Source organism: Perca flavescens, chromosome 2 (assembly GCF_004354835.1).
Source record: "Perca flavescens isolate YP-PL-M2 chromosome 2, PFLA_1.0, whole genome shotgun sequence".
NCBI lineage: Eukaryota > Metazoa > Chordata > Actinopteri > Perciformes > Percidae > Perca > Perca flavescens.
In genome coordinates, this window is record NC_041332.1 from 20,732,852 (window position 1) to 20,759,159 (window position 26,308).

The window sequence follows — 26,308 nt, forward strand, 5'->3', positions numbered from 1 at the left end:
AAGTCTGGGACGGTGCCAAAGGAGTGGCAGACTGGGGTGGTGGTTCCCCTTTTTAAAAGGGGGACCAGAGGGTGTGCCAATTATAGGGGTATCACACTTCTCAGCCTCCCTGGTAAAGTCTACTCCAAGGTGCTGGAAAGGAGGGTTCGGCCGATAGTCGAACCTCAGGTTGAGGAGGAACAATGCGGATTCCGTCCTGGTTGTGGAACAACGGACCAGCTCTTTCACTCGCAAGGATCCTGGAGGGAGCCTGGGAGTATGCCCAACCGGTCTACATGTGTTTTGTGGATTTGGAGAAGGCGTATGACCGGGTCCCCCGGGAGATACTGTGGGAGGTGCTGCGGGAGTATGGGGTGAGGGGTTCTCTACTCAGGGCCATCCAATCTCTGTACGACCAAAGTGAGAGCTGTGTCCGGGTTCTCGGCAGTAAGTCGGACTCGTTTCACGTGAGGGTTGGCCTCCGCCAGGGCTGCGCTTTGTCACCAATCCTGTTTGTAATATTTATGGACAGGATATCGAGGCGTAGTCGGGGTGGGGAGGGGTTGCAGTTTGGTGGGCTGGGGATCTCATCGCTGCTTTTTGCAAATGATGTGGTCCTGATGGCATTCATCATGGCTTCATCCGCTTATCCGAGTGTGAAGCGGTTGGGATGAGGATCAGCACCTCTAAATTGGAGGCCATGGTTCTCAGCAGGAAACCGATGGAATGCCTTCTCCGGGTAGGGAATGAGTCCTTACCCCAAGTGAAGGAGTTCAAGTACCTTGGGGTTTTGTTCGCGAGTGAGGGGACAATGGAGCGGTAGATTGGTCAGAGAATCGGCGCAGCGGGTGCGGTATTGCATTCAATCTATCGCACTGTTGTGACGAAAAGAGAGCTGAGCCAGAAGGCAAAGCTCTCGATCTACCGGTCAGTTTTCGTTCCTACCCTCACCTATGGTCATGAAGGCTGGGTCATGACCGAAAGAACGAGATCCAGGGTACAAGCAGCCGAAATGGGTTTCCTCAGGAGGGTGGCTGGCGTCTCCCTTAGAGATAGGGTGAGAAGCTCAGTCATCCGTGAGGAGCTCGGAGTAGAGCCGCTGCTCCTTTGCGTTGAAAGGAGCCAGTTGAGGTGGTTCGGCATCTGGTAAGGATGCCCCTGGGCGCCTCCTGGGGGAGGTGTTCCAGGCACGTCCAGCTGGGAGGAGGCCTCGGGGAAGACCCAGGACTAGGTGGAGGGATTATATCTCCAACCTGGCCTGGGAACGCCTCGGGATCCCCCAGTCGGAGCTGGTTAACGTTGCTCGGGAAAGGGAAGTTTGGGGTCCCCTGCTGGAGCTGCTCCCCCCGCGACCCGACACCGGATAAGTCTAAGCAGGATAGACATAACAAAAATGTATCTTTATTATAGGATGCTTTGTAGATAAATACATTGAAGCATTAAACAACCACTCTTCAAAACCTGTAACAATTTATTTATTTAAGTACGTAACGTTTTAAAGGCTCTACACATTTTGGTCCACCCACTTATTGTTTACAATTATGCTTAATTAGACCTCTTCTCAGGACATGACTGACACCTTCCTGACTCTCCAGTTCAGTTTTCACTGTTCACTTATTAGAGAAGGACAAATAATGAATTCAGCCAGACTAAATGAACACACCTGTGTGTGTGTGTGTGTGTGTGTGTGTGTATGTATGTATGTATATATATGTTAGTTTCACTTCAGGTTCTGGTTGCTATTGCTGGCTGTTCCTGATCGGTTCACAATTTTTATTTTTATTTTTTCTCAAAGTTTGGAACACACAAACACAACTCTGTAGAGGTCATATGGCCTGACTAAATAATGCAACACATTCCCACTGTGTAGACAGGAGAAGTTAAAAGACAAAATAATGGAGTCTGAGCACTTGCTATAATGCATATATTTAATGCGTATTATGGCCACTAAGGGGCAGGTGAACTGCAAAGCAAGCTAATAGACACACTGCCAGTTTATTTTCAGAGGGTAGGTACTAATAATACAGTCTAAACAGCCCTGCAAAACAAACAAAACCCCACCTCCGTGAATGTTTTTGACACTGTTTCACAGGGTGTTGACTTAAAATGATGGTCATTTTGAAGGGTGTAGGGGAGACCGGGGTTGGTTGTCACACTTTTTACTTGTGCTAAAACTCATTAAAATCTTTCAATAGTCATTCCTACATTAGATGAAAGCTTAAAGGGATACTTCACCGATTAGCATTAAGGTCTTGCCTTGAAATCGGTATCCCTTTTATTTTCACAACTTCTCACAACTGTTTAATATTAAATAAATTGTCAAAGTGGACTCTAGTGTAGCTGTAATAAGCAGTGTGACAACCAACCACGGTCTTCCTTATGTTGCAGGAATGAAAGAAATGTTCAGATCTTTTAAATAAAAGTACATACAACATAGTAAATTATTAGTATTTTGATTGACTGATTTGATTGATTGCTAAATAAATAGTTGCCTCCCACATCTGGTAGTTTGTGGTGCTATTGAATTGTACTGCATAATACTAAAATGTGTTTCTAATATTTAACCTACCCTCATTAATATCAATGGGTTATGTAATCATACAAAATAAAACAAATTGTATTAATACAGCGCAATAATCAGCTCCACGTGAATGAGTTCTATGATCCTACCGGAACCTATTACAGTGGTGCTAAGCCGACCGATTGAAAACCGTCGGACAAAAACCAAAGGGCAAACTTGTTCAACCTGTATGATGTTGTAGCTAAAACCATTGATTATTTGTATCTAATCACCGACGATGTGGGTCGCCAGGCGATTTCTGTCGTCGGTCGCTCAGAGAAGTAAGTTTTGTCCTTTATTCGCGTTTGCAAAACATTACATTTGAATTCGCAGCCTAGCAATGGTAACGTAAAGCTAACTTAGCTAGTTTATATTGCTACCTTACCTTAAACTGTTAGCTACAGTTAACGTTATGTTCGTATTTGTTTGTAGTTGTATCTGTTTTACACAGAGTTTTAACAGCCTTTGAGTCTGACGTCTTTTTGACACGTTCACAGCAAGTGACACGAGGGCTTCCTCACGTGTTGTGGAGAGTCCAACTTGGCTGGATTGACCCGTCAGCTCCCTCTTTTATTTCTTCTGCAGGTCAGTATGCAGGACAGTCTGGCTTATTCCGTCGCCCTCAGCACGGCTGCCTCCCTGAGCTGGAGCTGCGGTATCTCCAGTGCACATGTTGCTGGCGGAGCCGGGTTCCCGTGGCAGGCTTTGAGACCCTGAACGCCACTATCTCCTCCACGTCTGAGCCCTGCAAAGAGGACAACAGATCCCTGGATGCCTGCTACACCTCCGAACAACGAGACGCCATCCTCCAGCTGCTCAACACCGCCACGCCGTCGGAGATGGCAGGCGTCAAGCTCCTGAGAGGCCGCAAGTCGCTCAACGTTGTGGAATACAGGACTAAAAACGGACCCTTTAAAACTCTGGAGAGTGTGGTGAATGTACCACTGCTGAAGCACAAAAGTGCCGTAATAGTGTTCAACTCCATTCTCAACCCGGTTAAGAAAGAGAGGAAAGTGAGGATTCAGTTGGCAAAGTTTATCAGGCCAGAGGTTGACAGGTCCTGGTTGGAGGTGAGGTCCTTGTACATTTTCGAACACCTGCCGTTGTCTTTATGATTGAAACGCTTATTGTAGCGCCCGAGTTGTAAACATGAACTTAACTCTTGTGTTGACTTCGGGTCACATTGACCCGTTTTCAATTTTTGTTTTATATCAGAAAATGTGGGACGTAGAAATAAGTGCTGAAAATGTGTAGAAGAAAAATTGAACAATTTAAAACGTTGTAAAAAGCTGAACAGGTTGACGGGAAGACAATACAAGGGTTAAGTGGGGAGGCCTATCAGAGATTTAGTTTGTCCTGGGGTCTTGGGTTCGAGTCTCTCAGTTGGTAAGCATCCACCCTGCTTGAAGATGACAGAGAAGGCCTGATCAACTTTACATTGCTGCCGCCCTCTGTTACATTTAGGTCATACTAGGCTTACACACTGGGGGTTTTGGTCTGCCTGAGAAGCCGAAAGGGGGACTTTTACAATTTAATATTGCGCTTCTATAAAGTAGTATGACTTGTGAGATACAGATTAAAAAAACAACTGGTAATTCGACGCAGCAAAGATATCCTGATTTACAGTCCCTAGTATCGTTGGTAGAAGTTAAGGTCCAAAAATGTCCAACAACTAATAGCATATTTTTTTCTACCCTGTAAAAACACCATTGCCTTTTAAAAAAATATAAAGTTTGTCCCCAGGCCAAGAATACTCAACTAATGAGTTCAGTTTCTTGACAAAGCTCTCCATGAACCATAGAAGATATTTTAAAACTGCTTTCATCTTTGTGTAGCACTCACTGCAACTGATAAATTGACTATGTAAAATCTGTGTAGGGAAACAGTCCACTACCTGTCCATATTTCCTCTCATCTCATTTCTTTTGTCAAACAAATATAACAAGACAAGGCAGGATAATTCACTGTGACCATGACCTGTCATGATTCTGTATTTGTTTACGCAGGATGCAACTAGCATTGTATCACTAATATGTGGAACTAATAAAATCGCCTGGGCTCATGTGGACCGTGGGATGACAGTACTGGATTGGCAACAGGTGGAATGTCCAAATTTCTTGAGGGGAACATACATGGCTTCTGCTTACTTGAATGATGTGAGTATAATTGCCAGAGTCCATGGTATTACTGAAATTGTACACCGTGACTAGTTAAATGGGTTGTTTCATAGAGAAACTATGTAACACCTGTTGTCCATTTGTTTTAACTTTGTTATTAGCAACTGGGTGTAACTCACAGTATTGAATAGAAGCCCATTTACAACTGCACAATTTGTAATTTTTCTTTCTGTCATTAGGTTTCCACTGTTCTGGCACTACTCCCATCAGCTGACTTCTACATAATAGAGAAGTCGTCCATCTCCGTACAGAATACGGCTCTCTTTCCTGTCATGGCCCACATGAGGACTGTGGAGGCCATGCTGTTCGCTCTGCTTGAGCCAAGAAACTCATCGCCTGAGTCCAACATTCCTCCGAGGTGTGGAAGAAGCAATTTCATATCAATGACTTTTCAACTATGAAAGGGACCAAAATACTGTACAAACACACATTTTAAAATGTGCTTGGCCTTTGATATTATTTTTTTGTGTCGCAATTATTTGAAGTCGGGTGACGATTCATGAAATGACGTTCCCTCCTTCATTTCTTCCTTTGCAGAGTTTTGAACATGATGCGTACTGCTGTGGGACGTCACTTTGGACTCATGGTGGGCGAGTCGCGGACCAGTGGAGCACAGACGGTGCGACAGCTGATGACAGAGTCGGTGACACAGAAGCTTCCCAGGATAAACTTCCCCCCAGAGCTGCTGGTAAAGTACAGGAATTCTTTCCAGATGGGCAGCAGAAGAGGAGGAGAGGAACTCTGTGATGCTCTGCTTCAGGCTGTTGCTTTTTACGAGCTGCTCAGCGAATCTTCCAGTTAACCACTACATGTGGCCGATCTGATGCCTCAACCGTGCACTACATCCACCAAAACAAACCTGAGTGGCATTCTGCCTTTTCAGACTTTTACCAAACATTTACCTCTTGAACAGATGTGATGGTGGGTGATGGTACATTTCACGTATTTAATATTCTGTTACATAAAACACTCTTAATACCGTTTTTTCTTTTTTTTGGGGGGGGGGGGGGGAAGATGCTAAGAGCACGAGGGTTGCTGAGAACACGAGGGTTGCTGCAGTGTTATTGCTGCTATTGATCTAGTTCGATTTGGACACTTGCATAAAATAAATGCTGTTGGTTTTCAACTACTGTTGGTTTGTAATAAAATGTTATGGATTATGCAATAACTTTTTTTTTTTCTTAACAAGAATGAAAAACTGCACTGGTCTCATCCCCACATCCATACCTGAGCAATCAAAGTGCTTTACATTCTTAAAAAAAATAAATATCATAATTTACAAAAATATAAAACTATTTTTATTTACTTTTCATGGTATAAAAGATGATTTCTCATCTCAACAGCATTAAATTCATTTGACAATATTCAGGTAAAATGATTGCAAAGTAAATACTGACTGGAGGAAAGTGAGGTAGTATATGAGGTTCTCTAGGAGAAATCTTCTGCCAGGAGTTGAATGGTTGACTTTGAGAGGCCCAGATGTGTGCTGCTGAGGTAGTTCAAACCCCTAATGTGGGAACAAAACATTTGAAGTTTGTCTGCAAATATTGAGCGTTACTGTGATGTTACAAGCATTTTATTCAACAATGATACAACTGTAAGACACGCTAAAATTATTGGATCTAACCGTCACATCAGGGTAGTCACACAGCCTATCCTGATGTGACTGGGTTTATTGTAATGCAGTTAAAACTGTTATTCCCAGACTGTTGTAACTGTTCTATTATTTGCCTTTACCCACTTAGTCATTATATCCACATTACTGATGATTATTTATCAAAAATCTCATTGTGTAATAGTCAACACTACAATATTGTTGCTGTATCGATAGAGGTATTTGGTCAAAAATATTGTGATATTTGATTTTCTCCATATCGCCCAGCCCTAATCTAACCCTGTACTGTGTTTGGCTCACCTGGCTGGCTCCTCTTTCTGTTGCCGTGCTCTTTGAAAGCGACAGATGTAGCGGAGGACCGGCATGTAGTCGACGCTGACAGCTCGTCTGTTCCCCAGCAGGCTGAAGGATTTACTGCCAAGCAGCCTCCTGCTCAGCTCGTACCTCCTTTTAGACACGCTGGAGGGACAGGCACCAGTAGGGGGTGGTGGAAAAACAAGACATTTTTGTTTTGTGCATTGTAAACAACAAAAATAGGGGGGGGGACAACTCAGTATTCAGGAGTTGAGATGGAGAATAGGCTTACCTTGGTGCACACAGAGGTTGCAAACTAAAGCTGAGGCTCTGTTTTTTGGAGGAGACGGGTAACGTCAGTCTCTCTGCCAGGCTCCCCCACCTTGCGTCTCCCAGTTCCTGTCGGTAGTTTTGGGCTTCAGTCCACGCCTCAGACACTCGCCAACAGCACCTGTGACACCCCAAACCCTCAACAGCGGCCTGAATATCCAACGGCCTCTCCTGGCTCCAAATCCTGTCCACTTCCCCCTCTTCGCTCATCACATCCAATAAGCCATCCTTTATCTCCGCTCCTGTCCAGACAAAGGCCTCAGGTCGGCATGAGCCTGAACCAAGCGGTGCTGCAGCAGCTGGCATTGTGGAATCAAGGCAAGACATGAGGTCAAAGAAGTCGCTCAAGGCATCCAAACAGTTTGTTACGACTTTGGCTGCGTTTTCTTCAGTCTTGTCTCTTAAACTAGGGACTCTCAAATGAGCCCTTTTTGACGAGAATGATGCGTTTTGTGTCAAACTGCAAGATGTGTCAAACACTGTTGCGATAGATTTCCTTCTGCTAAGCCTGGAGATATTCCTAACAGATTTGCTGTTGGTGGCTGAAGCCTTCCCGCTGACATATCCATCCAGCCGCGTGACGTGAAGATCAATATCAGAGGGTGCCAGCTCCTTCTGCAGCCCACAAGTCCCTTTGGTCTCGATGGGTAGAAGAAGCTCCAGGTTGGAGTACAGAAGAGGAACACCTCCTCTCCAGCTCTCAGCTAGGAGCCGCAGGAGCTTGTCCATGTCTATTTCAGACCAATACTGACACTGAAAATGTTAACAGATGGAGTAAATTGTCTGTGATACAAAGCGTATGAGGTTCATATACAGTAGGCGAAGATAGCAATACTTGCCTTTAGAAGGTTTAACAGTTGGTTTTGGGTCACAGGGTGGAGACCCAGCATGCTAGCAGCGCAGCATGGGTCACAATGAGGAAGGTGGGAGTCTACATGTTCTCCTCTTTCAGTAAGACCCGAGTCTAGACAAGATAAGATAGAATAGAACTTTATTTATCCCGAGGGGAACTGCTGTGCAGCAGTTGCAATACATATTAGGGAGGAGTGCAAATATTGAGAAAATTACTCCAAATCTGCACCGGTGTTTTTGGAAACAAATTTTGGTCTGTAAGGGGGGCTTGATTGTGATTTATTTTAGAGAAACGCACGCTGTACATGAGTAGGCTCCTTCGGCGAGCCTCCACTCCGAGACGCCCGTCCTCCACCGCTGCGCACCCAGAGCTGCAGCTGCGAGAGGCACCGTCTGACGTCCCCTCTGGACAGTCTGTGGAGGCTGCTAACGTCGTCCAACTCCAGTCGCACGTTCTCAGCCAAGCCCACCAGCTGCAGGTAGCTACAGACGTTCACCTTGGAACAGATGGGGTAAGTTTACGACTAATGATTCTTCAAAAAGTACACCGAGCAGCCATCAGAGGACGGTTTTTTTTGTCACAAACATACAAGAAAAGTGTGAGCCACTTTAAGAAACGTGCATTTCATACTGAAGTTGTACAAGAGTGTAGACCTAAAAATCCGACTTACCGCTGATGGGGTTCTGAAAATGATTTCCTCCAAGCTGTGGTTGAATCTCTCTTTGAATGAGGGATCTAAGGAAGACATTTATTTTGCATCACAGCTTGTCCTCAAATCTTTTCTAAAATTACACAGTGTGCGCATTTACCATTGGTGGTCAGAATGACTGGTCTCTTTGTGGTGGTCATGAAAGTCTTGATGGCTGCGAGGAAACCAACATCATCATCAAATATGACATCAACCTGTAGGAGCAGACGGATGCAAAAGGCTCAAACCAAACATGGTTCATGTGCGGTCTCATATCCATTAAATGATATGTCTTACAGTGTAGGGTTGCCAGATGGTTTACCTCTTCAAACAGAATGAGTGATGTGGCTGTCTTTTTATCCTGTGGCACCGTTTGATCAGAGCCTGGGGATGGGTTGCCTGATTTCTCGCTTTCTGGATTGTCAGATGGCGACAGGCCACCTAAATGTAAGTAATCTGCTTTGGCCTTCATTTTAAAGTAGTTGGCCAAAGTGACCATGGCTGGATTAACTTTTCCTTTGCAACTGGAGTGGCCAAACCTCTGTGCTGCTCTCTTTTTTGAGGTAGAGAGGACATTTTTCGGACGTGCTCTTTTTCCTGTTAAAGAAATTAATATAAATGCCTGTAATATATGTTAATATGACATTGAGACCTCCTAACTATCTACAGATATACATTTAAACAATAGGAGTTCCTTTTTTTACTTTTTCCTTAAACTATATCTGTTACAAGCCTGTTTAAATAAGTAAGTTCGCAAGTAAGATATTGTATAATTATTTGGAATTCAATGAGCGCCGTGTCTTTGTCATCCATGTCGTACCAGGTAAAGTCTCAGATTTGGGAGTGCAGCTGTTGATGTTGTAGTTGTTGAAGTAAGTTGGTTTCAGTGGGTCCTTCCCCGGCATCTCCACTAGGTGGGACTGGGTAGCTTCCTTCAGCTGGGACAGAACATGGCGCCCACTGCGCTGTGAGGAGCAGTTCACTTCAAATACCTTTGATTGTAAAGTAAAACAACAATTAAAAAGGATAATTCCTTTTATTTAACTTTAAATAAGACATCATTTCGGTTAGCTACAGAGCAGTGTATTCAAAGACATTGATATGAATGCAGATGATCAGCCTTTGGCTGCATGGATTCCATATACTATTGGTCCAGCTTGATTCCAACCTTGAAGCCAAGCTCCTGAGCGCAGGCATACACGGAGGCGGTCTTGCCCACACCTGGAGGTCCTGTGATCAGCATGGCGTTGCACAGCGGCTCCTCTCTGTCGTCCTCGGCCCCAGCCTCACCCTGGAAGTCTCCACAGTCCCACGAGTCTGCACAGGACAGTCATGATGACTTTTCTAACCGAAAACCCCCACACATGGAAAAATCTGCGAAATCCTGAGTCATTAAAAGGCATGTGCATACTCAAAAAATAAGCAGGCTTGTGGTCATGGCTCAGTTAGAAACCACATAAAAAATTTGACCCTGAGCTGCGATACAAGAGAATGACAAATGCCAGCTCATACCGCTGCTGTTTTCTTCTTGTTTGCTCTCCTCCATTTTTCTCCTATCGTAACAGTCGGCCCTTAGTTTCCATTTCTTCAACCAACTGAACACCAGAGAAAAAAAAAAAACATTCAAAGACTATTTTCACACTGTCCACTCAAGTCCAATATATCAGTTAAAGGGTGAGGGAGCGAATTATATTAAACTAACCTTTGCAGTTTATTCACAGCGGCAGGGTTGCCAATGACTTCACTTGAATGCTGAGGACTGTATTTGTCTGTCCAGAGAACGTCCTCTAAACTGGAATCTAGACAAAATAAATTGACAAAAGTTAATTTCCTGCAATGTAAAGGACATAAAACATGTCATAAAACAATTATCATATGACAAGTTTACCTCTTTGGTGGATGTCAGAGGTTTTGAGGGACTGGCTGTAAGATTCTGTGTGATTTATCAATCCAGAGTCCACAGGCTCACAGGGGTTTGCCAGGCCTGCTGGGCTCCCACTTTGCTGCCTCAGTCTGTGAGTACGACTTAGCTTGTTGCTTCTGCCCTGCGTCTTGACTGTCAGGACAGGACTTTCCTGGACACCCTGTGCTGACACGAGACAGAGGCCCATAACAACAGCACCCTCTGCAGCGAGACTGGACCTCAGACGTTTGGGCATCCTCTCAGAGCTTTCATTCCCCCGTTTTCTCTTCTCTTTTAAGTGGTTCTGTAGGGAGCTTAGCTGTTCTGCGTTGGAAAGGAGAAAGAGGCATACATGGTCATGGCACCACAAGTTCAGATGGCTGACAAGTTTGGATGGCTATATAAACCGTCAACCTGCTTTATGAATGAATGAATGAATACATCAATGGATTGAATGCACACTCAGAATAACAGGGACTGCTGCCCAATCTAACCTGTGGATCCAAAATCCTGCAGCCTTTCACCCACTTTCTTCTGCAAGGTGCTGAACACTGTTCGGACTGGAAATGTTTGGTTGGATGTTTGGATTTCTTCCAGACAGCTGTGCAGAGCTGAGGGTGACAGTTGTCCTCTCCAGGGCCTCTTTCTCTCTGCCAGGTGAGTAAGTGTTGATAAATGCACCAGCTGCACATCTTCAGTCTGAGGAGGGAGCACTGATTCCTGCAGCTTCTCTACAGGCTGACCCAGCTTCCTCCCGTCACTGCTCCGTTTACTCTTACTGCGCTGTGTTGTGTGTAAGAAAACGGGCGCAATTTTAATGCCTTTTGCGCAAAAACTCTCCCTTTGCTCCTGAAGTGGTGTTGTGGTCGACACGTCTGCAGCGACATATCTGTACTTCGCTGCCAGCGAGGCTGATGCTCTTTCTGGAGTAGTTTCATCATCGACTCTCGACTCCGACAACTCCGACGTTATCACCTCGGCGGCTCGCGGCTGCTCTTTGCTCGGGCACAAATCATCTTTACATTTCTTGTTCCGCCTGAGTTTGTTCCGCATAGTAAATTAGTAAACTACTTATGCTCTTAACGGTTGGCGTTGAATCGAAAACATCTCAACGGCTATGGAATGACGTTTAAAACGTGCGCGAGAAGGTTGGGGGGTGTAGTCCTATGGGTGTTGTAGTAGCCAAAGATCGTGTATAGACAAATCCCACACAGGCTCTCGTACGACGTAGCTACAGTTTAGCAAGTGAACCGAACTGATTCCGATATGATGAAGTCGTTACAGCTTCACATCACACAAGCCTAAACCCTGTTATTAAATGGCGAGGGTATTATAAACAAACATAACTTTAATGGTCACGGAGGACACATTTTCCTCTAAAATCATAACTCCCACCACTAATTTTTTTCTCACCTAGAGTGGTAACTCTTGCTGTTGTCACCAGCTTTTGTTTCTCTTTCTTGGTCGTGTGTTTTTCCTGTTCCTTTTTTTTTTACTGGTTTTGTCGTCCTAAAAGAAAACCGCTTTTCGCAATGTCTAAAACGCACTGTATTGAGAGAGTGCGTCCCTTAAAATGTACACTGCTTATTTGGTAGATTAATATTCATGAGACAAGTTAAAAAATAAATTAAACTAGGTGTGTGCCAGTGTTTGTATGTAAATGGTTACACAGAGCACATGAGTGTTGATCGGTGTCTCTCCTGTTAAAATCACAGTATCATCACTTTCTAAAAACACTTGTATCTAGGAAATTTGCAAGGTCTGCCTCTGGTTAATCCTTTCTCTTGGTATTCACTGGAGACATGCAAAGTTTCCTTTAGCAATTTAGTAATTCCTATTCAGTGTTGCCTTGTGTGAACATTCACAAAAACGGTTCTGATTTTGAAAGCTCATTAGGACTGGTATAAATTAGTTGTATAAGCTATTTTAGGTTTACGGTCAGTTTTTTTTTTGCACTGTATGCTGAGGCCATGTCTAATTTTCTGTCTAGATTCCAGTTTAGAGGACGTTCTCTGGACAGACAAATACAGTCCTCAGCATTCAAGTGAAGTCATTGGCAACCCTGCCGCTGTGAATAAACTGCAAAGGTTAGTTTAATATAATTCGCTCCCTCACCCTTTAACTGATATTTTGGACTCCGAATCTGACCTCAGCCACAGTGATGTGCCGCATGAAATCGCAGCAAAATTAAATTTAGTGAACATTTATGAAATGAATTGTTTTTAAATTGTTTCACGATGATTCTTTACCTTGAAACAGTTGACAAAATAGTCTTAACTTTAGGTTCACTTACTCGCCCGTTAGTGAGTTTTTGTTCTTGAGTGTGATCAAACTCAAACTGGTGAGGACCGTATGATGCTGTCGAAAGATATAGAAAAAGTGAGGAAGTGACTTTTAATTTAAGGAAAGAAAATCGTTTTGCTGTCAAACAAGGCCTATAATACAACAGAACACGCAGCTGACCATTTCTTTAAGAAGAAACAGTTATGTTACTGAAAAACAAAATGTTATACTAAGTTCAAGTATCTAACTTTCTGCTGCATGAATGGTTTTATATATATATATATATATATATATATATATATATATATATATATATATATATATATATATATATATATATATATATATATATATAAAACATAAACTGAGGTTTTAACCTTAAGGGAAATGGTATTATTCAGACTGAATTATGATACAACTGATATGGCTAGGCAGAGACCCTGATGGAGACAAAATTGCTTAAACATTACAGCCATGAATTAAGGTCAAATGTATTTTATTTCTTTAAATATAAAAATCCCCCTAGCCAGAGTGTACAGATCACAATTTAACAGGGTGTTTTAACAATGATAGTGAATAGGTCTCCCATTTCCCAGATGAATACAGAAACCTTTCATGAATAATGGAGGGAGGAAAATTATATTGTTTGGTTGGCCACAAGGGAAGTCTGATGAAACAATGAGTGGTGATGATTACCAATTAATGTGCACACTACAAAACACAACTACTGCTGCTTTTTTTCCTCTCTTCAAAACTCATTATGGAATGAACAAAAGATGCTAAATAATATACAGAACTAAGAGACTGATGAAAATATCTGCCTTTGGCATAAATTGCACCTAACAGGACAGAAAACAGACCTATATATTGCTTTGAGAGAAGAACTACAATCTGTTAATTATTGGATTCAGAAAAGGGCACAGCTAAACATTTGACGTGAGTACATGGAAACATTTTCTGTCAATAGCTACTGACACGCAGAACCCATCTTGAAACACGTTTAACATTGCGATTGCAACATGTTCAAACCTCAAAAGTTGAAAAACTACAGGTCATCAGAAAACTTGACTTCTATATCTTGAATGCTATGCACTCTGCACAAAACATGGGGTGATGTGCTGCTGGTTGTTTCAGTAAATCTTCAAAAAAAAAAAAAGAAGAGTGGATTTCCCTGGCTTTCCTTGAGCTTTATCAATGCAGGCCAACAGGCTTAGGGGTGATGAAGTACATGCAGGAGTTTTAGCATGGACCCAAATCAGAATTTATTCTCTTGTTCAGGAATCAAAGCTTACGGTACATCACTATTGTCATGGCAACCTACCAAAACCCACAATTCATTTTGGGGGCCTAACACAAGCCTTACAGGCTTTATATACTCTAGACATTGATGCCAATAGTGTAGATTTTTACTGTTACTGTATGACCCTTCAAATTAAATGTCATTCACAACAGTGAAAATAAACCCACTAACATTTCTCCACCGACAGTAAAGAAGCTGCATTTAACAATTAGCGCAGCATGAATTGAAAGAAAAAAAAGGACAATTTCAAGGTAACGTTTCTAAATACAAACACCAAGTGCTAAAATAATCAGCTAAAAGGATAAGTTGTCAACAAGGTTATTGTGTATGTGTACAAATAATCAAGAGTGACAATGTTACCTGTACAGTTTGAACTGTAGTCTTCATACAGTTGTCTATAACATGGACATACCACAGGTAGTCGTGCCACATCAAAAGACAAGTTTGTTCACTCTCTCACCCAAACACTTCAGCGGCTCCTACAAAATGCATATTTAGTAGGTTCAACTTACATCACCCAGTCCTCAAATTCCTGGTTTGTGTCGATGTGGGTGATTCACTTTTATATTGTTCATATTTGGTTCAGTTCTCAAGTTCCAAAAACTTGTTTACCTTGTATGCTGGTCTGCTTCAGGTCAGATTCTGCACAGACCAGTTATCCCACCTATCTAAGCACCAAAGGGTTGGTAATGTTCATTGAAGAAGAAAACAAAACACAACAGTTGTTGTTCTATCCATCCGTCCATCCTACATCAGTCTGTTAGTGCGCTTTTTGTCCTCTTGCCCTGTTTCCCTCCGGTGGAGGTGACGGCATTGCCATTGCAGGCGCCTGCTGATACCACAGTCTGGTCCTGCTGCTCCTCCTCGTGGTCTGGAAGCTCTTCTTGGATCTGTCGCAGGCGGGCCATGGCGCGGTCAATGGTGGCTGTGGTCACCAGGTTGAAGTCGTGCATGCTGACCAGATGCAGGAGGAAGTTGCGGCAGAGGTTGCGCCGGATGATGTGAGCACCAGTGTTCTCCGCGAACAGCATGATGGCCTGATTCATCTGGTTGTCTGCTATGAATCTGTAGGGGGAAATGGAGAAGAGCTTTGTTCCTAGTGTTTCAATAGACCGATGGGACAAGAGTAGCTGTAACTACAATACAACTATAGGTGACTAAACTGATGCCACAGCTCCAACAGGTATACTTTACATGTGAGGGATTACAAGTAAATCTAAGTGCTTTGGATTTGGTTTCAATCTTTAGCAGCCTTCCTGTTTGACCCTGTAATTTTTGGTTTTCTACAGCAACAAAATTCTCTTCAGAGCTTAGGCAAGTAAACCATCAAAAATAAAAACTGCATAAATAAGCACATTACCCAACTCTTATATTGTTGTATAATAATAATAATAATAATCTCAGCTCCATGAATACTGTCTGAGGATGGAGCAATGTCTACCATATACAACATACCCATACTTCATGACGTGCAGGTTCCACAGCTTCATCACTTCCTTTTCTCCCTCATTGACATCCGTGAACTCATCCAGTTGCTGTAAGTAAAAAAATAAATAAAATAAAAATAAAAAATGATGGTATGATACAATTAAAATTATGGCATACCTAATGTAAGTCATGTTTAAAACCTTTGCTGTGATGTCAGCAAATACGCCAATACCTGTGATCAGATCGTAATGAAGTTTGATCTTGAAAGCAACGCAACAACTAGGGGTGCACCGATCTGATATTAACATTGGATATCGGCCCCGATATTGACAAAACAGCTGGATCGGAAAAATTAACAGATCCACGGGCCGATGCAGTTTTTTTTTATTTTATTTCTCCGTTCATCAGCAGCACGTGGGTCGCATGCTGGAAGAGTATTCACCCTTTTTCTACTGCTACATTTTATTTATTTAAATTTATTTTAAGAAGTTTGATTACATTCTATTTTTGATTTTGTTTTTTAAATAAATAAAGAATTCAATACATTACATCTATGTTATTTTGTCTAAGTTAGAAAGTAATGTTTAGTTAGGAAAGTCTGGTGCCTTCAGTCTCTTCCACATGGTGGAATGAAAGTATAAGGTGGAAGGTATACAGTTTATTATTAATTCAACAACAGTATCGGATATCGACAGATACACAAAACCCAGGTATCGGGACTGAGAAAGTCGGATCGGAGCATCCCTAGGAACATCTTTAATGATGATCAATTCATTTTAGGCATTTCCTATTGGCCTGATGTGACATTACTGTAATATTGATAGAGACTACAGCAAATAATGTTAGCAGGTTCTGGAAATCAATACTGAAGTGATACAAATGTGTAAGAGCAAGCTGAAGAAGTGTTTTTTGTTGGCAATTATTTTTGCTCTGAGCACCTCCAAGTTATTTATGGCGTGCAGGGCTGATCTGACACCAACATCAGTATTCCAAAGCTTCATTTTCACCTCCCTTCAATATTTTATTATCTGAACACCTCAGAAACACTATTCCTACCACATTCTATTTAAAGGGGCACTATGCAGTTCTGGCCATTTCATCGCAGGTTTCTCTATAGAGCTCCCGCTACAGCTTCAGAATAGATATTTGGCAGCTCCTACGTTTACTTGAGTCTGACTCTTTGCTCGGTCAGTCTGCAGTTTCCTCTTTCTCTGTTCCTCCGACAATGCTTTCCTAGCTTTCGGTTTCTTTTTTGCAGGCTCAGCCCCGACGATAGCGTGAAAAAATCCATCGCTACCTTGTTCTTGCTAGCCGGTTCCTGAGTGGGCGTATGTGTGCAGTGAAGCAATTTGTTGCATCGCAAGACCCGATATCATGCGATATTTCCCGACGCTGTGGCCGGCGGCTCGCCGGCCGAAAGTTGCAAGGGTGGTTTTTCCGCTTACAGGCGCTAGGGGGAAGCAAGACAACCACCATTCAACCCAAAAAAAGTAATATAACCATTCCAATGACTCCGAAGCTGTTCAGTTAAGGTAAATTAAGCTTAAAAAAATAAAAACTGCATAGTTCCCCTTTAAAAGAGTGATTGTAATAGTTTACTGGCCTCAGTCAAGGTTACTAAACATTTTTCCTTTGATGGATTTCATTACTGGGCTCTTGCTACTTGCATTAGTGAAGTAAACACACTTGTTTTCAGTTTATTGATTTCAGTCTGAATCAATGATAACTGATAACCAACTACACAAGATGCAGTTTTCCAGTCATAGTGCTGTGCTTTCAGCCAATCTCAAGTATCTCTGCAAAGCATTATGATGTAAACTAAAGTGTACATTGTGTTACAAGTTAACAGTCAAACCAATGAAACTGATGAGATGTCTTTTTGCATACCGACAGGATGTAAAGTAGAATCTTATGTTCTCCTTAAAATGAAACACTTGTGGCCGGGTTAGCTCAGTTGGTAGAGCGGGCGCACATAAGTAGAGGTTTATTCCTCGACGCAGAAGGTCCAGGGTTCGAGTCCAACCTGTGACGGTTTCCTGCATGTCTCTCCCCTCTCTCTCCCCTTTCATATCTCAGCTGTCCTATCCATTAAAAGGCACAGAAATGCCCAAAAAAAAAATTCTTAAAAAAAAAAAGTAATAAAAAAAAAAACATAATGAAACACACTTCAACAACATCATAAACCATGTCAGTCATTACCACAGACTTTAAAGGTGCAGTAGGTAAGACTTATAAAAACTAACTTTCTGTCACATTTGCTGAAAATGACCCTGTGCTTGAATAGAACTAAATTAGGCAGGTCATTTAAAAAAATAAATATCTATCTAACTGCGTGTCAATCACTGCTCATGCACACGCATTCATTCTCCCTTGTGTGGGGAGGGGTGTAGGAGACCGTTTGGGCTTCAGTGTAAAAGGGGCAGGGACTGAGAAGTTGTCGATGTTCACATTTTTTGGCTAAGTCCTGGATCTTCGCAATCCTACCTACAGCACCTTTAATCAATCAATGCCTCTCAAGTCAGCCAAGGTGAGATTGTCTGGACGCTTCAGTTAGTGGGAGTAACTTAAGAAATTTACCTTTATGGGTGTCTGCATAAGTGGTTTCACAACTTTTATTCAACAGTGAAGTCAGATACAATGAGTAATGGGCTCCTCACCGTGGCAGTCTTCTCTCTGAGCCACTCTGGATCTCTCTCGTCCTCGCTGTCCTCCTCCATCTCCTGGGGCCGCAGGGGCATGCAGCTGTCACTGTGGAAGTAGAGGCGGTTGTGTCCGCTGACATAGGTCCTCTGCTGCTCCAACTCTCCGTCCTCAGACTCCAGGAACTCTGACAGACTTGGTTTAGTTCTCTTGGGCCTAGTAGAATGGAGGAGAGAAAGCAAATACAGTACGAACGCTGGAATTTCAGATCTTTCATATTCATTTTTTTCCCCCTTTTTAAAGATATTACCACGTCAGAAATTTAAACTTAATTATATTTTAACCAGGACCATGAGTATTTGGATACATTTAATTAACATTTAAATAAGTATCAGATCGGACTCCGTATAGGCAACAGGATTGGGATCGACTGGGTGCTAGTGCACCTATATCAGAAGTTCACATCTTTAATTTTCACCACAAACTTTTTTACTTTTCAATTACCACACCAGTATAAGAAACCTGGCGACTGAAAAGAGCTGATCTTTTTAGGTTCACCTTCTTGTCAAGTGCCACAAACTGCTCTTGGTCTAAACCGGTTTTAAGGCCACTCACTGCTCATGAACAGTTCATTAAAGTCAATTCATTGATTACTAATTCATCACCAAACCAAATTAAAAATAGGTAATTACATTGTCTGGCATGCTTTGACTTTGAAAATGAAAACTGCTTTTGAACAAAGGTCACAGGTTTACCTGCAAACCAGTATGTGAGTGACGGCAGTCCTCTTAACTGGGCCATTACGGCTGAAAGCAAAGCCGGGTTGGCTGTGGATGTCCTGAGGGTTGCCAACGTACGAGCCGTCATAGCACTCATTGATGGACACGTCTATCCTTGCTCCTTTGGGGTGAGGCTGCAGATTATGGGGAGAAAAAAAAAAAAAGAAAAAAAGAGAAAGAATAAACATCAGTGAAATTTTACATGAAATTTGCTCAATACTGTGATCAAGGGGAACCTGGAACTCACGGTCAAGGTTAGAAGTGAGATTTCTCAAAGTGAAAGCCACATTATGCTTTGGAGGGCTGGGCCATATGGCCAAAATCTTTGTAAGAGAACACAAACCATTGTCCAAATGATGTAAATATAATCCGCCGTTTCTTCGACATCGTGAGAGAACGAAAATATACAATTGTTATCACAATATATAGTCCTATAATCCCCCAGCCCTACTTTGTTTTTCTGTCTCAACAGACACTTATCCAGAGGGTTCTCTACGAACGCTAGGAGCTCTGTAAGAGAGGGTAGAGGGGGAAAGAGAAAAGGTGAAGAATGAGCAACTACTGTAGCTGCTTAAAAAAGTAGGTAGACTAGTTTTCCAGGTACATTTTTCCTCTCAGTTCGCCAAACTAGCAAAACAGTGTAAACACAGAATAGTGTCCCTCAGTGTGTGCAGTGACAATCTTCTGACATAAGAGTTGTTTAGGAGAGCATCAAAGAACCTTCAGAGTAAACTAGCCTTGCTTTTACCATTCATCCACCAAGCTGTCCATGTTTGTTACCGAGTTGTGACGTTTGAGATGTGGCTTTACATACACGTACCCAATGGAGACCAGAGCCCCCCCCACAGTATCTTTGGCTATCCCAACCACACACTTATTACAAACACACTCTGTTCCTTACCACATAGTTGAAGATGAAGCGAGAGTGGGAGAGTTTGAGGTGTTTGAGCAGGCTGTAGAGTTTGCTGCAGTTCAGGGTACACCAGGGACAGTGAAGATCATCTCTCGCCTCGGTTTGCTGCCGCGTGTTATTGTTGTACATGAACTGAACACGGACACATCACATTGGTTACAAGGTAAACTAGAGAAGGTAAACCTCCAGCAGATGTAAATGGATGATTCTATTCTAGTATAACATAAGAGTTACTGTCACATTTTGTTACATGAACCCTAAGGTTTGAGTGCCCAACAGGGTCACAGTTTAAGCTATATTTATCAATCTTGTGCTAGTCTTGCTGGACTATTACAAACCATGGTCTCAAAATGTGACAGTAATTCCAAACACTTTTAAATGACAGCAAAAAAAAAAAAAAAAAAAAAAGCCATCTCACCAAAAGACTAGTAAATCAGTGTCCCAGGCTCAGTTGTGTTTCTTACTTTAGTGTGGTGTACCTGATAAAATATACGTAGCTTCTGCCGCGGCTCACACAGGACCTGCTCTTTCCTCGTCTGAATGTCTGTGCTGACTGACTCTTTCACTGCTGATGGGAACAGATGGACAGGTTATTTCTTGGTGAATCACCAAATCATGAATCTGATTTGATACATTCAAGATGTATTTGAGAAAATGTATAAAATAAAAAAAATAAAAATAAATTGCATAGTTTGCCCCATAACATCAACACACACATCACTGTTGCTAAAGCCCCTTTCAGACATGGACCGTGCAACATTGCTGGCTTACACAGGTCTCTTCTGTGCAAATATTCTATTATGGTTCTGTTCAAAAGATGACAGGACCATTACAGGTAGGGCAACAATGCTTGTGTTACATTTGTCTCCTTCCTCCTTACTACCACAACAGCTGAAATGAAGGGTTAATTTGCAAAAACAGATACATTTATTTTCCTAAATCATGTTTTTTTTTTCTTCTTTTAGGAATCCTGGGAAAATCAATCTAACTTGCATTGGTTTGTTTAATTTTTATATATCGTCAATCAAAAATCAAACTGGTGTTGGATTATTTATTTTAAGAATGCTTTTGTCTGTTTTTTGCAAATTTACTCTTCAAATGTAATAAGAGGAAGGGAAAACAGTGTGCTTATTTTGCAGTTGGATTGATGTTTTTCTGTGGCTTAAATACCATCATGCATCTTTGGTGCTGAATAGAGCATCGACCCCACTTCTCACTTGCCTAAGCAACCCTGTAGACACCCCAATATATCTTCTTATACATTTCTTCAATAATTAGAACATATAGAATGTGGCTGCCTATTTCACACAGCCTGAACAGAGTTAAACATGACAATATGCTAGGTAATGACTAATGCAATTCCCATTTTCTCATATCAAGTATGCAAACATTTGCTTGATAACTCGAAGAAACATTCTTTCAAAAGAGTGACATGTTAAAGTTGCCAGCACATTCATGGAGTGAAGTGCATGTCTCAAAAGAATTCAACAGCTATGACTCATAGGGTGCCTTTTGCCAGATTTAGTTACAAATAGACCATCCCACACCAATATCACAGCGGGCGAAAAATCCAAAACTATGACCCATTCAACTTTGCTCAGAGAATCTGGCATGATATAAATAAATCATCTTCAGTTCTTTGCTTGGTGTCCTTCATGAAGAGGTTTGCAGCTATTTTATGAAGCAGAAGGTGGAATTGTTAACTATTAATGCCTCCTTCCATTATCTATGGATTTTTTTCTGCCTCCTGCTCTTAAAATGTAACATTAAATGTAATTCAAGATGTAATGAAATTATTTTGCAAATACTGCCGTTTCCACACGAAAATATTGATAGAAATCCTCCCCATCACAGCGTATTTCTAATTCAGCCACATCTTAAAACAGTCAGCTACCCTGTGGTGTTTTTGTACTTACTCATGAGGGCAGCTCGGTGATTGCTGGTTCTAGTCTCCATGGGGCTGGAGCTGTCGGAGTTGCGTGTAGCAAGGGGCTTTGCCACGGGAGCAGTGGACTTTCCGCTAGCATCACCTGTCCAACGCAGCATGAACTGCAATGTGGGTCCCTGAGAAAATGTCTCAAATGGTGGCAGTCTCTGTGGGACAGCCAATAATGGTCAGTGATGTGGTGATGTGAAGAGGACAATCAAATCCTTAAGATATGAAAGGGAGAGCTGAAAAGGAGAAAACCCTTGCACGCTTCATGCCGACACATGTACAAATCGTTCCATACCTTTCCATCAAGAATGGTTTCCCACGTAGCCCGCTTCTTGCTGACAGGGCTGTCCTCCATCCCTTGCATGGACACCTCGTATTCCCCATCCAGCAGCTGCAATCTCCTGCAGAGAACAAGTGAAGAGCAGGGATTTTAAGGTACAGTCTAAAGGAATGACAAAAGTGATATTAAAACTTAAAACCTTACTTATTCTTATCAAAGACAGTCATCTGTGCAACAAAGGTCTCTGTAGTCTCTCCCTCATCTCTATGGGATGAACTTCTCTTCTTTCTACTAGGAGTATCTGTTACATCTTTGCACACAAAAAAAAAAAAATAAGATTGAGAAAATTCATATCCAACCAGCAACCACTTTAGTTGCAACCAGAATTATTTTATAAGATGTGCCCAGAGGAAGACTCCTTGCAACCAGCAGTGTACTGTGGCCCACTCCAGAGCTATTATAGTCTGCCTAGGCTGATCTCATAACAAAAGGCAGTTTTAAATAATTCCTCCCAATACAAACTGTACTACGGCAAAAACGGAGCACAAAAGGGTTTGACGTGGATTTCCTACCAATGTTCTCGTTGGCCTCTCCGTTGACCAGACCATTAGTATCCCTCCTCCCTGTGCGTGACACCCTGAACAGGAGCGAGTAGGACTTGACCATGTGGCTGTTGCTGGGCTCAAACTCGTTGCTGGAGACCAGTAAGGAAGGGTGGGAGCCAGGCTTGGTTTGGTTACTGTCTGGATTCAAAGGCACCTGCTTTTTACCTGTAGGCACTTGCTTTATCGGGCAGCTGACATCCTGAAAGAAAAATAACCAAACTTCATTAAGCAATGTGAAATTACTTGCTGCTAAAGTGAGAGACTGCCTCAAAAATATTTTACTTTACCTTGCGTTTTTTATGGCAGACTTTGACAAGTAGCACCTCTAAGGACACAGAATTTTGTTCATTTTCTGAATTCTGAGATGGCTTTTCTGTATGGCAACAAAAAGAGTTCAGTGTTAATCACTTTGTTCATTTTTGATACACAACAAAATCCCAGATAACATTTAAGTGCAACACACACAATTTTCATTGTTATCTCTATGTGAGGCTGATGCTCTATTGGTAGACTATACAAAATGCTTCTGCATCACTCCTGAGGAAAAGTGTCCACTCCTTTTGTTACCATTATCATCGTGTTTACAATTTTTTAAAGCAAACTGATTCAATACAAATCTTTAGCATGCTAGCAGTTGACTGGAATTGGGTGGTATCATGGCAACACAGCACTCACAAGGAGTGTGTTCACATGCACAGGAGTATCCTGGTTTTGAGGTTTATTCTGGTTTTCGTCTCATTTTGGATGTTTACATGGAACACAAAAAATCCTGTATACATAATTCTAATAGTATCCAGGTTCTGTGTGCAGTTGTGTCTTGACCTCTCACCCATTATATTCCGTACAGAGAATGATCAGAAACATGAATGAGGCGTTGCCATCAGGGTACAAAATCAGCACCATCCAGATGTTGGTAAATTTCGCAAGTGGCTGGTGGATATGCTTCACTCACCAGCCAAAAACACATTGGTAATCTATTGAGTGGCTGGTAAAGTTTGAACATTCAATAGCCATTTGGCTGGTGGACAAAACAGTTAATTTTGCACCCTGGTTGCCATGCGACATTATTCCAGTACACCACATGGTGTTTACATGGACCAGGATACTCCAAAGACCTGATGATAACCAGGATACTAGTGTGCATGTAAATGCACTCAATGACAACTGGTTATTGGCCTGACGATAGTGAAAGAATGACTATAAGTTAAAAAACAAAAAACTTCTACTCAGCCAATTTCCGATGCATTTGTGAGTATTTCCCTTTAAACAAATATACTACACACAGGTGTTTGAGTAAAATCTTCTTACCATCCTTATGGAAGAACCCAGTGAAGGTTAATTGTAGATGTGAAGACAAACTGAAGAACCAACAGAAAAATGAACAGGTGAAATTGGGTCATCTCATGTGCTCCAACTATTAATATGAATGGTCATAAATTATGTCAATACGATTTCTCTGGCAGATAAACTCTTGTAGAGCCTTGTTACCTTGAAGAATCCTGCTCTCCCTTCATCCTCTCAACTGTCTGCAACATATCATCCACTTTGAATGTTTTCCTGTGAGGAAGGATTAGTCACACAGGTTCAAACTTAATACTGTAATAGAACATCAATAAGATGATTATATACATATCAGGTATGAATCATCATTTTAAACTGTTGGTGCATCTTCATATATATTAAAAAGGAAGTCTGTTTATATATCTTAACTGAAAACACATCAGATTTCACACCTTTTGGCATTTGTTCGGCCGTTTCTGTGAGACATGAAAGTGAGCGTCCTGTGCAAAAATACTGGCTGAAAAGGAAAAGAAAAGAATCAATCACTCATTTTAAGTAGGCTGACTAATCAATGCAATGTCTTTAAATTCACTTACTGCTATCAAATTCCTTGTGCGGAGGAATCTGTATATCTGAGTTGGTTCTGGAAATAGAAGAAAAGTGTTATTGTTAAGTTTAGTTTGGACACTATCATACAGTCCCATCACATCAATACATTTTCTGGATAACTTTGCAAAGTTTAACCAGTTGTAGTAATACATGAGTATAACTACAAAAAGAGCTTTTTTGTTTTACAGCTTCTGGTTTGTGAGACCGAAGCCTTCATCAGTCTGCTGTCAATCACTTTCACTGTGTCAGCATCTAAGAATTTACTCCATATTATTGCTAACACATGTCAAAAGAAGGGGTGTTAACAGGTGGTGGCTGATTAGGCAAAACACCCAACAACCAATGATAAACTGAACACGTGTTAAACAATTGATGTGTTTTTATTGATTCCAGAATTGCTATCTAAAAAGAGAAAATTAGATTAGTTTAACTTTAGTTATAACAAACAACATCGGGAGCTCGCTAGAGTGCCAGATAAACTATGGAGGCCTGCCTACCAAAAGCAGTTATTAAAAACAAAATAAATAACAGTGAAGTTAAGCGGGTGGCTAAATGTTTATAGAGTACATGGAAAAGTTCTTATCGTGTTACCAAACTAGAAAAGTTGCATGACAAAGTGACGAGTAGTGAAATCTCACTTTCAAAGGCCTGTAGGAATAGCTCATGGTCGGCCTGAATCTGCTCCATCTTCGGCTTCTTCACAGAGTTCATCATTGCTGATGAGGCGGGGTACACAGCGCCGTTAGCTTTGCAACTCGCCCCACTCATAATATGACCGGAGTTCTACGAGTGAAACAACGGCACATGCTAACACATAAATTATTACAGAACAAATGGTGGTAATACAACATGTTAGCTTAGCCAGTAGGCAAATACTAGCGTTAGCAGTCGAGCTAGCTAGCTCAGCTAAAAGCACAATGCTAACATGTTAGATAGCTTGGCATTTCATCGTAGTATCAGTTTGTTTAGTCAGACTACGATTAACAAAAATCCTAAAATCGGCATGTTGTAAATATTGTACATATATAAAAGCAACCCACCCTGGCCGATGGCATTAATTTGTTAGCTTCTGCCTCCAGCACAAGCCTGGCAGACTCAACAGCAGAGACCCATGAAGATGAAGACGAGGCGACGAGACGCTGGCTACTTTGCTAGCAATGCTAGCATGGTTACTAGAAAAAACAAACCTTCGTATGCCTGAGGTTCCCTTGCTTTCAGCTGTCACGAATATCGTTTGATATCGGAGCTAGTTGGAGTATTTAGGATTAAATTATTAATTATTTATCTGTAATTTATTGTCGGTGTTGTTTCCTTCAATTTGTACTGAACAACAGAGCAGTAGTCAGTTGTCAACCAATAGAAGACGGAGTAAGAGAATCCAGTGCTGTGATTGGCTACTGACCTCCGGAGATGACATACAACCCGCTCTCGCTCTCTGCGATTTTGCGGGAAATCGAGTTTATCAGAATGATAATATGTTTATTAAATATAGCACCTTTTATAGAACAAAGTTTAAAAAAGTGCTTCACAAGAGTAAAATTGGAAAATAAGACCAACGACAGTAAGAACAACAAGCAATACAAATGAATGACATAAAATTAGAAATAAAAAATAAAACCCGAAAAAACACAATTTTTAAAAGCTTCAACAGAGACCACAGAACGTATGACGTTCCACAGTGTCGGACATAATTATGTCTATGGTCGGAGCCACCACTTCAAAGGCACGCTCACTTGTTTTTAGTCAAGTGTGAGGGACAACCAGTAAGCCCTCGAGACCTAATGGTAATACTACCAGCATATATTATATTATATTATATTATATTATATAATATTATCAGAGACAATTCTTATTCA

The 26,308-nt window shown here is 41.7% G+C and overlaps 3 protein-coding genes across 6 annotated transcripts; 1 reads left to right on the forward strand and 2 right to left on the reverse strand.

The window, feature by feature from the left end:
• The first annotated feature begins 2,622 nt into the window (after nucleotides 1-2,622).
• Nucleotides 2,623-5,883, forward strand: tefm (transcription elongation factor, mitochondrial). Its single transcript, XM_028601465.1, has 5 exons — nucleotides 2,623-2,820; nucleotides 3,125-3,609; nucleotides 4,545-4,694; nucleotides 4,895-5,073; nucleotides 5,253-5,883. The coding sequence occupies exons 1-5, from the start codon at nucleotides 2,778-2,780 to the stop codon at nucleotides 5,515-5,517; spliced, it is 1,122 nt and encodes a 373-aa protein (XP_028457266.1). The 5' UTR covers nucleotides 2,623-2,777; the 3' UTR covers nucleotides 5,518-5,883.
• Nucleotides 5,884-5,991: 108 nt separating this feature from the next.
• On the reverse strand, nucleotides 5,992-11,686 carry atad5b (ATPase family AAA domain containing 5b). Its single transcript, XM_028601454.1, has 14 exons — nucleotides 10,893-11,686; nucleotides 10,384-10,722; nucleotides 10,198-10,294; nucleotides 10,008-10,090; nucleotides 9,664-9,812; nucleotides 9,316-9,487; nucleotides 8,818-9,092; nucleotides 8,617-8,710; nucleotides 8,478-8,542; nucleotides 8,105-8,303; nucleotides 7,794-7,918; nucleotides 6,917-7,707; nucleotides 6,631-6,789; nucleotides 5,992-6,222 (listed from the first exon to the last, which is right to left on the reverse strand). Exons 1-14 carry the CDS (start codon nucleotides 11,449-11,451, stop codon nucleotides 6,144-6,146), a joined length of 3,186 nt encoding a protein of 1,061 aa, XP_028457255.1. The 5' UTR covers nucleotides 11,452-11,686; the 3' UTR covers nucleotides 5,992-6,143.
• A 1,474-nt stretch (nucleotides 11,687-13,160) lies between these two features.
• suz12b (SUZ12 polycomb repressive complex 2 subunit b) lies at nucleotides 13,161-25,809 on the reverse strand. 4 transcript variants are annotated; one of them, XM_028601290.1, is made up of 17 exons: nucleotides 25,493-25,809; nucleotides 25,091-25,168; nucleotides 24,440-24,486; nucleotides 24,296-24,360; nucleotides 24,051-24,119; nucleotides 23,871-23,920; nucleotides 22,850-22,935; nucleotides 22,530-22,761; nucleotides 22,162-22,267; nucleotides 21,973-22,078; nucleotides 21,658-21,835; nucleotides 20,221-20,309; nucleotides 19,730-19,873; nucleotides 18,805-18,962; nucleotides 18,067-18,265; nucleotides 15,437-15,516; nucleotides 13,161-15,046 (listed from the first exon to the last, which is right to left on the reverse strand). In XM_028601290.1, the coding sequence occupies exons 2-17, from the start codon at nucleotides 25,164-25,166 to the stop codon at nucleotides 14,734-14,736; spliced, it is 1,998 nt and encodes a 665-aa protein (XP_028457091.1). In that variant the 5' UTR covers nucleotides 25,167-25,168; nucleotides 25,493-25,809; the 3' UTR covers nucleotides 13,161-14,733. The 4 variants fall into 4 exon arrangements, with proteins under 4 accessions (XP_028457091.1, XP_028457074.1, XP_028457083.1 ...); XM_028601273.1 differs by having other exon boundaries at nucleotides 20,221-20,306; nucleotides 25,091-25,235; XM_028601282.1 differs by having other exon boundaries at nucleotides 15,443-15,516; nucleotides 25,091-25,235.
• Between the last annotated feature and the right edge of the window lie 499 nt (nucleotides 25,810-26,308).

What these genes read in the sequence shown, in the direction of transcription:
- suz12b (XM_028601264.1), bottom strand. An exon ending in TCACCGAGCTGCCCTCATGA is followed by an intron (nt 20,310 to 21,657) that starts GTAAGTACAAAA and finishes TGTTCCCATCAG; the next exon opens with CAGTGAAAGAGTCAGTCAGC. An exon ending in GCTTCATCTTCAACTATGTG is followed by an intron (nt 18,963 to 19,729) that starts GTAAGGAACAGA and finishes CATAATCTGCAG; the next exon opens with CCTCACCCCAAAGGAGCAAG.
- tefm (XM_028601465.1), top strand. Translation starts at nt 2,778, where the DNA reads ATGTGGGTCGCCAGGCGATTTCTGTCGTCGGTCGCTCAGAGAA. An exon ending in TTGACAGGTCCTGGTTGGAG is followed by an intron (nt 3,610 to 4,544) that starts GTGAGGTCCTTG and finishes TTGTTTACGCAG; the next exon opens with GATGCAACTAGCATTGTATC. An exon ending in GAGTCCAACATTCCTCCGAG is followed by an intron (nt 5,074 to 5,252) that starts GTGTGGAAGAAG and finishes CTTCCTTTGCAG; the next exon opens with AGTTTTGAACATGATGCGTA.
- atad5b (XM_028601454.1), bottom strand. Translation starts at nt 11,451, where the DNA reads ATGCGGAACAAACTCAGGCGGAACAAGAAATGTAAAGATGATTTGTGC. An exon ending in GCTGTGAATAAACTGCAAAG is followed by an intron (nt 10,091 to 10,197) that starts GTTAGTTTAATA and finishes TCTGGTGTTCAG; the next exon opens with TTGGTTGAAGAAATGGAAAC. An exon ending in CAACCTCTGTGTGCACCAAG is followed by an intron (nt 6,790 to 6,916) that starts GTAAGCCTATTC and finishes CTGTCCCTCCAG; the next exon opens with CGTGTCTAAAAGGAGGTACG.